The sequence below is a fragment of the Schistocerca cancellata genome, unplaced genomic scaffold, assembly GCF_023864275.1.
Source record: "Schistocerca cancellata isolate TAMUIC-IGC-003103 unplaced genomic scaffold, iqSchCanc2.1 HiC_scaffold_804, whole genome shotgun sequence".
NCBI lineage: Eukaryota > Metazoa > Arthropoda > Insecta > Orthoptera > Acrididae > Schistocerca > Schistocerca cancellata.
Genome location: NW_026046815.1, coordinates 99,938 through 111,240, shown reverse-complemented (window position 1 = coordinate 111,240; position 11,303 = coordinate 99,938). Strand labels below are relative to the sequence as shown.

The following is an 11,303-nucleotide window of genomic DNA, read 5'->3' as shown; positions in this document are numbered from 1 at the left end:
AGCACTCCGTGCAAAGGCAGCAACCTGTGCGAAGGCAGCACTATGTGCATAGGCACCACTCCTTGCGAAGGCAGCACTCCTTGCGAAGGCAGCACTCCTTGCGAAGGGAGCACTCCTTGCGAAGGCAGCACTCCTTGCGAAGGCAGCACTCCTTGGAAGGCAGCACTCCTTGAAAAGGCAGTACTCCCTGCAAAAGCAGAACTACTTGCGAAGGCATTACTCTTTGCGAAGGCAGCACTCCCTGCGAAGGCAGCCCTCTTTGCGAAGTTAGCCCTCCTTGCGAAGGCAGCACTCCTAGCGAAGGCAGCACTCCTTGCGATGGCAGCGCTCCTTGCAAAGGCAGCACTCCTTGCGAAGGCAGCACACCTTGCGAAGGCAGCACTCCTTGCGGATGCAGCACTCCCTGCGAAGGCAGCACTCCTTGCGAAGGCACCACTCCTTGCGAAGGCACCACTCCTTGCGAAGGAAGCACTCCCTGCAAAGGCAGCACTCCCTGCGAAGGCCGACCTCCTTGCGAAAAACAGCACTCCTAGCGAAGGCAGCACTCCTTGCGAAGGTAGCTCTCCTTAGAAGGGCAGCACTCCTAGCGAAGGCAGCACTCCTTGCGAAGGCATATCTCCTTGCGAAGGCAGCACTCCTTGCAAAGGCAGCACTCCTTGCGAAGGCACCACCACTTGTGAAGGCAGCACTCCCAGCAAAGGCAGCCCTCATTGCGAAGGCAGCACTCCTTGCGAAGGCAGCACTCCTTGCGAAGGCAGCACTCTTTGCGAAGGCACCACCCCATGCGAAGGCAGCACTCCCTGCAGAGGCAGCCCTCATTGCGAAGGCAGCACTCCTTGCGAAGGCAGCACTCCTTGCGAAGGCAGCACTCCTTGCGAAGGCAGCACTCCTTGCGAAGGCAACACTCATTGGAAGGCAGCACTCGTTCAAAGGCAGTACTCCCTGAGAAGGCAGCACTACTTACGAAGGCATAACCCCTTGCGAAGGCAGCCCTCCTCTCGAAGGCAGCCCTCCTTGCGAAGACAGCACTCCTAGCAAAATCAGCACTCCTTGTGAAGGCAGCACTCCTTGCGAAGGCAGCACTCCTTGTGAATGCAGCACTCCTTGCGAAGGCAACACTCCTTGCGAAGGCACCACCCCTTGCGAAGGCAGCACTCCCTGCGAAGGCAGCCTTCTTTGCGAAGGCAGCCCTCCTTGCGAAGGCAGCAATTCTAAGCGAAGGCAGAACTCCTTGCGATGGCAGCGCTCCTTGCAAATGCAGCACTCCTTGCGAAGGCAGTACTCCTTGCGAAGGCAGCACTCCTTGCGGATGCAGCACTCCCTGCGAAGGCAGCACTCCTTGCGAAGGCACCACTCCATGCGAAGGCAGCACTCCCTGCAAAGGCAGCACTCCCTGCGAAGTCAGCCCTCCTTGCGAAAGCAGCACTCCTAGCGATGGCAGCACTCCTTGCGGAACCAGCTCTCCTTAGAAGGGCAGCACTCCTAGCGAAGGCAGCACTCCTTGCGAAGGCAGCACTGCTTGCAAAGGCAGCACTCCTTGCGAAGGCACCACCCCTTGCGAAGGCAGCACTCCCTGCAAAGGCAGCCCTCATTGCGAAGGCAGTACTGCTTGCGAAGGCAGCACTCCTTGCGAAGGCAGCACTACTTGGGAAGGCAGCTCTCACTGCGTAGGCAGCACTCCCCGCGAAGGCAGCACTCCTAGCGAAGGCAGCACTCCTTGCGAAGGCAGCACTCCTTGCAAAGGCAGCACTCCTTGCAAAGGCAGCACTCCTTGCAAAGGCAACAGTCCATGCAAAGGCAGCACTCCTTGCGGAGGCAGCACTCTGTGCAAAGGCAGCACTCCCTGCAAAGGTAGCACTCTGTGCAAAGGCAGCACTCCTTGCGAAGGCAGCACTCTTTGCAAAGGCAGCCCTCCTTGCGAAGGCAGCACTCTGTCATAGGAAGCACTCCATGTGAAGGCAGCACTATGTGCGTAGGCTGCACTCCGTGCAAAGGCAGCACTCCTTGCGAAGGCAGCACTCCTTGCGAAGGCAGCACTCCTTGCGAAGGCAACACTCCTTGCGAAGGCAGCACTCCTTGCGAAGGCAGCACTCCCTGCGTAGGCAGCACTCCCTGCGAAGGCAGCCCTCCTTGCGAAGGCAGCACTCTGTCAAAGGAAGCACTCAGTGTGAAGGCAGCACTATGTGCGAAGGCTGCACTCCGTGCGAAAGCAGCACTCCTTGCGGAGGCAGCACTCCTTGCGAAGGCAGCACTACTTGTGAAGGCAGCTCTCCTTGCGAAGCCAGCACTCCTTGCGTAGGCAGCACTCCCTGCGAAGGCAGCACTCGTAGCGAAGTCAGCACTCCTAGCGAAGGCAGCACTCCTAGCGAAGGCAGCACTCCTTGCGAAGGCAGCATTCGTAGCAAAGGCAGCACTCCTTGCGAAGGAAACAGTCCATGTAAAGGCAGCACTCCTTGCGGAGGCAGCACTCTGTGCAAAGGCAGCACTCCCTGCAAAGGCAGCACTCTGTGTAAAGGCAGCACTCCTTGCGAAGGCAGCACTCCTTGCGAAGGCAGCACTCCTTGTGAAGGCTGCACTCCTTGCAAAGGCAGCACTCTGAGCAAAAGCAGCACTCCATGCGAAGGCTGCATTCCGTGCGAAGGCAGCACTCCTTCCAAAGGCAGCACTCATTGGAAGGCAGCACTCGTTGCAAAGGCAGTACTCCCTGCGAAGGCAGCAGTAATTGCAAAGGCATTACCCCTTGCGAAGGCAACACTCCCTGCGAAGGGAGCCCTCCTTGCGAAGGCTGCCCTCCGTGCGAAGGCAGCACTCCCTGCAAAGGCAGCACTCTGTGCAAAGGCAGCACTCCTTGCGAAGGCAGCACTCCTTGTGAAGGCATTTCTCCTTGTGAAGGCAGCACTCCTTGCAAAGGCAGCACTCCTGGCGAAGGCACAACCCCTTGCGAAGACAGCACTCCCTACAAAGGCAGCCCTCGTTGCGAAGGCAGCACTCCTTGCGAAGGCAGCACTCCTTGCGAAGGCAGCACTCCTTGCAAAGGCAGCACTCATTGGAAGGCAGCACTCGTTGCAAAGGCAGTACTCCCTCTTTGCGAAGGCAGCCCTCCTTGCGAAGGCAGCACTCCTAGCGAAGGCAGCACTCCTTGCGATGGCAGCGCTCCTTGCAAAGGCAGCACTCCTTGCAAAAGCAGCACACGTTACGAAGGCAGCACTCCTTTCGGATGCAGCACTCCCTGCGACGGCAGCACTCCTTGCGAAGGCACCACTCCTTGCGAAGGCAGCACTCCTTGCAAAGGCAGTACTCACTGCGAAGGCAGCCCTCCTTGCGAATGCAGCACTCCTAGCGAAGGCAGCACTCCTTGCGAAGGCAGCTCTCCTTAGAAGGGCAGCACTCCTAGCGAAGGCAGCACTCCTTGCGAAGGCATAACTCCTTGCGAAGGCAGCACTCCTTGCAAAGGCAGCACTCCTTGCGAAGGCACCACCCATTGCGAAGGCAGCACTCCCAGCAAATGCAGCCCTCATTGCAAAGGCAGCACTCCTTGCGAAGGCAGCACTCCTTGCGAAGGCAGCACTCCTTGCAAAGGCAGCACTCTTTGCGAAGGCAGCACTCCTTGCGAAGGCACCACCCCTTGCGAAGGCAGCACTCCCTGCAAAGGCAGCCCTTATTGCGAAGGCAGCACTCCTTGCGAAGGCAGCACTCCTTGCGAAGGCAGCACTCCTTGCGAAGGCAGCACTCCTTGCGAAGGCAGCACTCCTTGCGAAGGCAGCACTCATTGGAAGGCAGCACTCGTTGCAAAGGCAGTGCTCCCTGAGAAGGCATTACCCCTTGCGAAGGCAGCACTCCCTGCGAAGGCAGCCCTCCTCTCGAAGTCAGCCCTCCTTGCGAGGGCATTACCCCTTCCGAAGGCAGCACTCCCTGCGAAGGCAGCCCTCCTCTCGAAGGCAGCCCTCCTTGCGAGGGCAGCACTCCTAGCGAAGGCAGCACTCCTTGCAAAGGCAGCACTCCTTGCGAAGGCACCACCCCTTGCGAAAGCAGCACTCCTAGCGAAGGCAGCACTACTTGCGAAGGCATTACCCCTTGCGAAGGCAGCACTCCCATCAAAGGCCGCCCTCTTTGCGAAGGCATCCCTCCTTGCGAAGGCAGCACTCCTAGCGAAGGCAGCACTCCTTGCGAAGGCAGCATTCCTAGCGAAGGCAGCACTCCCTGCGAAGGCAGCCCTCCTTGGGACGGCAGCCCTCCTTGCGAGGGCAGCACTCTTAGCGGATGCAGCACTCCTTGCGAAGGCAGCACTCCTTGCGAAGGCAGTACTCCTTGCAAAGGCAGCACTCCTTGCGAAGGCAGTACTCCTTGCAAAGGCAGCACTCCTTGCGAAGGCAGCTTTCCTCGTGCAGGCACCACTCCTTCTGAATGCAGCACTCCTTGCAAAGGCAACACTGCTAGCGAAGGCAGCACTCCTTGCAAAGGCAACACTCCTTGCGAAGGCAGCACTCCTTGTGATGGCAGCGCTCCTTGCAAATCCAGCACTCCTTGCGAAAGCAGCACACGTTACGAAGGCAGCACTCCTTTCGGATGCAGCACTCCCTGCGACGGCAGCACTCCTTGCGAAGGCACCACTCCTTGCGAAGGCAGCACTCCTTGCAAAGGCAGCACTCACTGCGAAGGCAGCCCTCCTTGCGAAAGCAGCACTCCTAGCGAAGGCAGCACTCCTTGCGAAGGCAGCTATCCTTAGAAGGGTAGCACTCCTAGCGAAGGCAGCACTCCTTGCGAAGGCATAACTCCTTGCGAAGGCAGCACCCCTTGCGAAGGCAGCACTCCCAGCAAAGGCAGCCCTCATTGCGAAGGCAGCACTCCTTGCAAAGGCAGCACTCCTTGTGAAGGCAGCACTCCTTGCGAAGGCAGCACTCATTGGGAGGCAGCACTCGTTGCAAAGGCAGGACTCCCTGAGAAGGCAGCACTACTTGCGAATGCATTACCCCTTGCAAAGGCAGCAATCTTTGTGAAGGATGCCCTCCTCTCGAATGCAGTCCTCCTTGCGAAGACAACACTCCTAGCTAAGGCAGCACTCCTTGCTAAGGCAGCACTCCTTTCGAAGGCAGGACTCCTTGCGAAGGCAGCACTCCTTGCGAAGGCAGCACTCCTTGCGAAGGCAGTGCTCCTTGCAAAGACAGCACTCCTAGCGAAGGCAGCACTCCCTGCGAAGGGAGCCCTCCTTTCGAAGGCAGCCCTCCTTGCGAGGGCAGCACTCCTAGCGAAGGCAGAACTCCTTGCGAAAGCAGAACTCCTTGCGAAGGCAGTAGTCCTTGCAAAGGCAGCACTCCTTGCGAAGGCACCACTCCTTGCGAAGGCAGCACTCTCTGCAAAGGCAGCACTCCCTGCGAATTCAGCCCTTCTTGCCAAAGCAGCTCTCCTAGCGATAGCAGCACTGCTTGCGAAGCCAGCTCTCCCTAGAAGGGCAGCACTCCATGGGAAGGCAGCACTACGTGCGAAGGCTGACTCCGTGCGAAGGCAGCACTCCTTGCGAAGGCAGCACTCCTTGCGAAGGCAGCACTCCTTGCGAAGGCAGCACTCCTTGCGAAGGCAGCACTCCTTGCGAACGCAGCACTTCTTGCGAAGGCATCACTCCCTGCGAATGCAGATCTCTGTGCAAAGGCAGCACTCCGAGCGAAGGCAGCACTACGTGCGAAGGCTGCACTCCGTGCGAAGGCAGCACTCCTTGCGAAACCAGCACTCCTTGCGAAGGCAGCACTCCTTGCGAAGGCAGCACTCCTTGCAAAAGCAGCACTCCGTGCGTAGGCAGCACTCCCTGCGAAGGCAGCATTCCTAGCGAAGGCAGCACTCCTAGCGAAGGCAGCACTCCTTGCGAAGGCAGCACTCCTTGCAAAGGCAGCACTCCTTGCGAAGGCAACAGTCCATGCAAAGGCAGCACTCCTTGCGGAGGCAGCACTCTGTGCAAAGGCAGCACTCCCTGCAAAGGCAGCACTCTGTGCAAAGGCAGCACTCCTTGCGAAGGCAGCACTCTTTGCGAAAGCAGCACTCCTTGCCAAGGCTGCACTCCTTGCGAAGGCAGCACTCCTTGCGAAAGCAGCACTCTGAGCAAAAGCAGCACTCCATGCGAAGGCTGCACTCCGTGCGAAGGCAGCACTCCTTGCAAAGGCAGCACTTATTGGAAGGCAGCATTCGTTGCAAAGGCAGTACTCCCTGCGAAGGCAGCAGTACTTGCGAAGGCATTACCCCTTGCGAAGGCAGCACTTTCTGCGAAGGCAGCCCTCCTCTCGAAGGCAGCCCTCCTTGCGAAGGCAGTACTCCTTGCAAAGGCAGCACTCCTTGCAAAGGCAGCACCCCTTGCGGAGGCACCACTCCTTCTGAACGCAGCACTCCTTGCGAAGGCAACACTGCTAGCGAAGGCAGCACTCCTTGCGAAGGCAGCACTCCTTGCGAAGGCAGTACTCCTTGCAAAGGCAGCACACCTTGCGAAGGCAGCACTCCTTGCGAAGTCTGCACTGTGTACGAAGGCAACACCCCTAGCGAAGGCAGCACTCTGTCCCAAGGCAGCACTCCATGGGAAGGCAGCACTCCTTGCGAAGGCAGCACTCCTTGCGAAGGCAGCACTCCTTGCGAAGGCAGCACTCCTTGCGGAGGCAGCACTCCTTGCGAAGGCAGCACTCCTTGCGAAGACAGCACTCCTTGCGAAGGCAGCACTCCTAGCGAAGGCAGCCCGCATTGCGAAGGCAGCACTCCTTGCGAAGGCAGCACTCTTTGCGAAGGGAGCACTACTTGCGAAGGCAGCACTCCTTGGAAGGCAGCACTCCTTGCAAAGGCTGTACTCCCTGCGAAAGCAGAACTACTTGCGAAGGCATTACCCCTTGCGAAGGCAGCACTCCCTGCGAAGGCAGCCCTCTTTGCAAAGGCAGCCCTCCTTGCGAAGGCAGCACTCCTAGCGAAGGCAACAGTCCTTGCGATGGCTGTGCTCCTTGCAAAGGCAGCACTCCTTGCGAAGGCAGCACTGCTTGCGAAGGCACCACCCCTTGCGAAGGCAGCACTCCCTGCAAAGGCAGCCCTCATTGCGAAGGCAGCACTCCTAGCGAAGGCAGCACTCCTTGCAAAGGCAGCACTCCTTGCGAAGTCAGCACTCCCAGCGTAGGCATCACTCCCTGCGAAGGCAGCACTCCTAGCGAAGGCAGCACTCCTAGCGAAGGCAGCACTCCTTGCGAAGGCAGCAATCCTTGCAAAGGCAGCACTCCTTGCGAAGGCAACAGTCCATGCAAAGGCAGCAGTCCTTACAGAGGCAGCACTCTGTGCAAAGGCAGCACTCCCTGCAAAGGCAGCACTCTGTGCAAAGGCAGCACTCCTTTCGAAGGCAGCACTCTTTGCGAAGGCAGCCCTCCTTGCGAAGGCAGCACTCTGTCAAAGGAAGCACTCTGTGTGAAGGCAGCACTATGTGCGAAGGGTGCACACCGTGCGAAAGCAGCACTCCTTGCGAAGGCAGAACTCCTTGCGAAGGCAGCACTCCTTGCGAAGGCAGCACTCCTTGTGAAGGCAGCTTTCCTTGCGAAGGCAGCACTCCCTGCGTAGGCAGCTCTCCCTGCGAAGGCAGCACTCCTAGCAAAGGCAGCACTCCTTGCGAAGGCAGCAATCCTTGCAAAGGCAGCAATCCTTGCAAAGGCAGCAATCCTTGCAAAGGCAGCAATCCTTGCAAAGGCAGCACTCCTTGCGAAGGCAACAGTACATACAAAGGCAGCACTCCTTGCGGAGGCAGCACTCTGTGCAAAGGCAGCACTTCCTGCAAAGGCAGCACTCTGTGCAAAGGCGGCACTCCTTGCGAAGGCAGCACTCCTTGCGAAGGCAGCTCTCCTTGCGAAGGCTCCACTCCTTGCGAAGGCAGCACTCTGAGCAAAAGCAGCACTCCATTTGAAGGCTGCACTCCGTGCGAAGGGAGCACTCCTTGCAAAGGCAGCACTGATTGGAAGGCAGCACTCGTTGTTAAGGCAGTACTCCCTGTGAAGGCAGCAGTACTTGCGACGGCATTACCCCTTGCGAAGGCAGCACTCCATGTGAAGGGAGCCCTCCATGCGAAGGCAGCCCTCCGTGTGAAGGCAGCACTTCTAGCGAAGGCAGCTCTCCTTGCGAAGGCAGCAATCCTTACAAAGGCAGCACTCCTTGCGAAGGCAACAGTCCATGCAAAGGCAGCACTCCTTGCGGAGGCAGCACTCTGTGCAAAGGCAGTACTCCCTGCAAAGGCAGCACTCTGTGCAAAGGCAGCACTCATTGCGAAGGCAGCACTCCTTGCGAAGGCAGCACTCCTTGCGAAGGCAGCACTCCTTGCAAAGGCAGCACTCCTTGCAAAGGCAGCACTTCTTGCAAAGGCAGCACTCCTGGCAAGGGAAAACCCCTTACGAAGGCAGCACTCCCTACAAAGGCAGCCCCCGTTGCGAAGGCAGCACTACTTGCGAAGGCAGCACTCCTTGCGAAGGCAGCACTCCTTGCAAAGGCAGCACTCATTGGAAGGCAGCACTCGTTGCAAAGGCAGTACTCCCTCTTTGCGAAGGCAGCCCCTCCTTGCGAAGGCAGCACTCCCAGCGAAGGCAGCACTCCTTGCGATGGCAGCGCTCCTTGGAAAGGCAGCACTCCTTGCGAAGGCAGCACACATTGTGAAGGCAGCACTCCTTGTGGATGCAGCACTCCCTGCGAAGGCAGCACTCCTTGCGAAGACACCATTCCTTGCGAAGGCAGTACTCCCTGCAAAGGCAGCACTCTCTGCGAAGGCAGCCCTCCTTGCGAAAGCAGCACTCCTTGGGAAGGCAGCACTCATTGGAAGGCAGCACTCGTTGCAAAGGCAGTACTGCCTGAGAAGGCAGCACTACTTGCGAAGGCATTACCCCTTGCGAAGGCAGCACTCCTTGCGAAGGCAGCCCTCCTCTCGAAGGCAGCCCTCCTTGTAAAGACATCACTCCTAGCGAAGGCAGTACTCCCTGCGAAGGCAGCCCTCCTTGCAAAGGCAGCCCTCTTTGCGAGGGCAACAATCCTATCGAAGGCAGCTCCTTGCGAAGGCAGCCCTCCTTGCGAAGGCAGTACTCCTTGCAAAGGCAGCACTCCTTGCGAAGGCATCACCCCTTGCGGAGGCACCACTCATTCTGAACGCAGCACTCCTTGCGAAGGCAACAGTGCTAGCGAAGGCAGCACTCCTTGCGAAGGCAGCACTCCTTGCGAAGGCAGTACTCCTCGCAAAGGCAGCACACCTTGCGAAGGTAGCACTCCTTGCGAAGTCTTCACTGTGTACAAATGCAACACTCCTAGCGAAGGCAGCACTCTGTCCCAAGGCAGCACTCCTTGGGAAGGCAGCACTCCTTGCGAAGGCAGCACTCCTTGCGAAGGCAGCACTCCTTGCGAAGGCAGCACTCCCTGCAAAGGCAGCACTCCTTGCGAAGGCAGCACTCCTTGCGAAGGCAGCACTCCTTGCGAAGACAGCACTCCTTGCGAAGGCAGCACTCCTTGCGAAGGCAGCACTCCTTGCGAAGGCAGCACTCCTTGCGAAGGCAGCACTCCTAGCGAAGGCAGCCCTCATTGCGAAGGCAGCACTGCTTGCGAAGGCAGCACTGCTTGCGAAGGCAGCACTCTTTGCGAAGGGAGCACTACTTGCGAAGGCAGCACTCCTTGGAAGGCAGCACTCCTTGCAAAGGCAGTACTCCCTGCGAATGCAGAACTACTTGCGAAGGCATTAACCCTTGCGAAGGCAGCACTCCCTGCGAAGGCAGCCCTCTTTGCGAAGGCAGCCCTCCTTGCGAAGGCAGCACTCCTAGCGAAGGCAACAGTCCTTGCGATGGCAGCGCTCCTTGCAAAGGCAGCATTTCTTGCGAAGGCAGCACTCCTTGCGAAGGCAGCACTCCTTGCGAAGGCAGCACTCCTGGCGGATGCAGCACTCCCTGCGAAGGCACCACTCCTTGCGAAGGCACCACTCCTTGCAAAGGCAGCACTTCCTGCAAAGGCAGCACTCCCTGCGAAGTCAGCCCTCCTTGCGAAAGCAGCACTCCTAGCGATGGCAGCACTCCTTGCGAAGCCAGCTCTCCTTAGAAGGGCAGCATTCCTAGCGAAGGCAGCCCTCATTGCGAAGGGAGCACTCCTTGCGAAGGCAGCACTCCTTGCGAAGGCAGCACTCCTTGCGAAGGCAGCACTCCTTGCGAAGGCAGCACTCCTTGCGAAGGCAGCACTCCTTGCGAAGGCAGCACTCCTTCTGATGGCAGCACTCTTTCGGAGGCAGCACTCGTTGCAAAGGCAGTACTCCCTGAGAAGGCAGCACTACTTGAAAATGCATTACCCCTTGCGAAGGCAGCACTCCCTGCGAAGGCAGCCCTCCTCTCGAAGGCAGCCCTCCTTGCGAAGACAACACTCCTAGCGAAGGCAGCACTCCTTGCGAAGGCAGCACTCCTTTCGAAGGCAGTACTCCTTGCGAAGGCAGCACTCGTTTTGAAGGCAGCACTCCTACCGAAGGCAGCACACCTTGCGAAGGCACCAAACCCTGCGAATGCAGATCTCTGTGCAAAGGCAGCACTCCGTGGGAAGGCAGCACTACGTGCGAAGGCTGCACTCCTTGCGAAGGCAGCACTCCTTGCGAAGGCAGCACTCCTTGTGAAGGCAGCATTCCTTGTGAAGGCAGCTCTCCTTGCGAAGGCAGCACTCCCTGCGTAGGCAGCTCTCCCAGCGAAGGCAGCACTCCTAGCAAAGGCAGCACTCCTAGAAAAGGCAGCACTCCTAGCAAAGGCAGCACTCCTAGCAAAGGCAGCACTCCTAGCAAAGGCAGCACTCCTAGCAAAGGCAGCACTCCTAGCGAAGGCAGCACTCCTTGCGAAGGCAGCAATCCTTGCAAAGGCAGCAATCCTTGCAAAGGCAGCACTCTTTGCGGAGGCAGCACTCTGTGCAAAGGCAGCACTCCCTGCAAAGGCAGCACTCTGTGCAAAGGCAGCACTCTTTGCGAAGGCAGCACTCCTTGCGAAGGCATTTCTCCTTGCGAAGGCAGCACTCCTTGTGAAGGCAGCAGTCCTGGCGAAGGCAAAACCCCTTATGAAGACAGCACTCCCTACAAAGGCAGCCCTCGTTGCGAAGGCAGCACTCCTTGCGAAGGCAGCACTCCTTGCGAAGGCAGCACTCCTTGCAAAGGCAGCACTCATTGGAAGGCAGCACTCGTTGCAAAGGCAGTACTCCCTCTTTGCGAAGCAGCCCTCCTTGCGAAGGCAGCACTCCTAGCGAAGGCAGCACTCCTTGCGATGGCAGCGCTCCTTGCAAAGGCAGCACTCCTTGCGGAGGCAGCACAC

General features: G+C 58.6%; 2 protein-coding genes across 2 annotated transcripts; both read right to left on the bottom strand.

Annotated features, from left to right (window-relative positions):
• Positions 1 to 1,211: 1,211 nt before the first annotated feature.
• LOC126143477 (uncharacterized) lies at positions 1,212 to 2,670 on the bottom strand. Its single transcript, XM_049915399.1, has 2 exons — positions 2,020 to 2,670; positions 1,212 to 1,931 (listed from the first exon to the last, which is right to left on the bottom strand). The coding sequence occupies exons 1-2, from the start codon at positions 2,668 to 2,670 to the stop codon at positions 1,212 to 1,214; spliced, it is 1,371 nt and encodes a 456-aa protein (XP_049771356.1).
• On the bottom strand, positions 2,667 to 3,770 carry LOC126143476 (ice-structuring glycoprotein-like). Its single transcript, XM_049915398.1, has one exon. The coding sequence runs from the start codon at positions 3,768 to 3,770 to the stop codon at positions 2,667 to 2,669; it is 1,104 nt and encodes a 367-aa protein (XP_049771355.1).
• Positions 3,771 to 11,303: the final 7,533 nt, after the last annotated feature.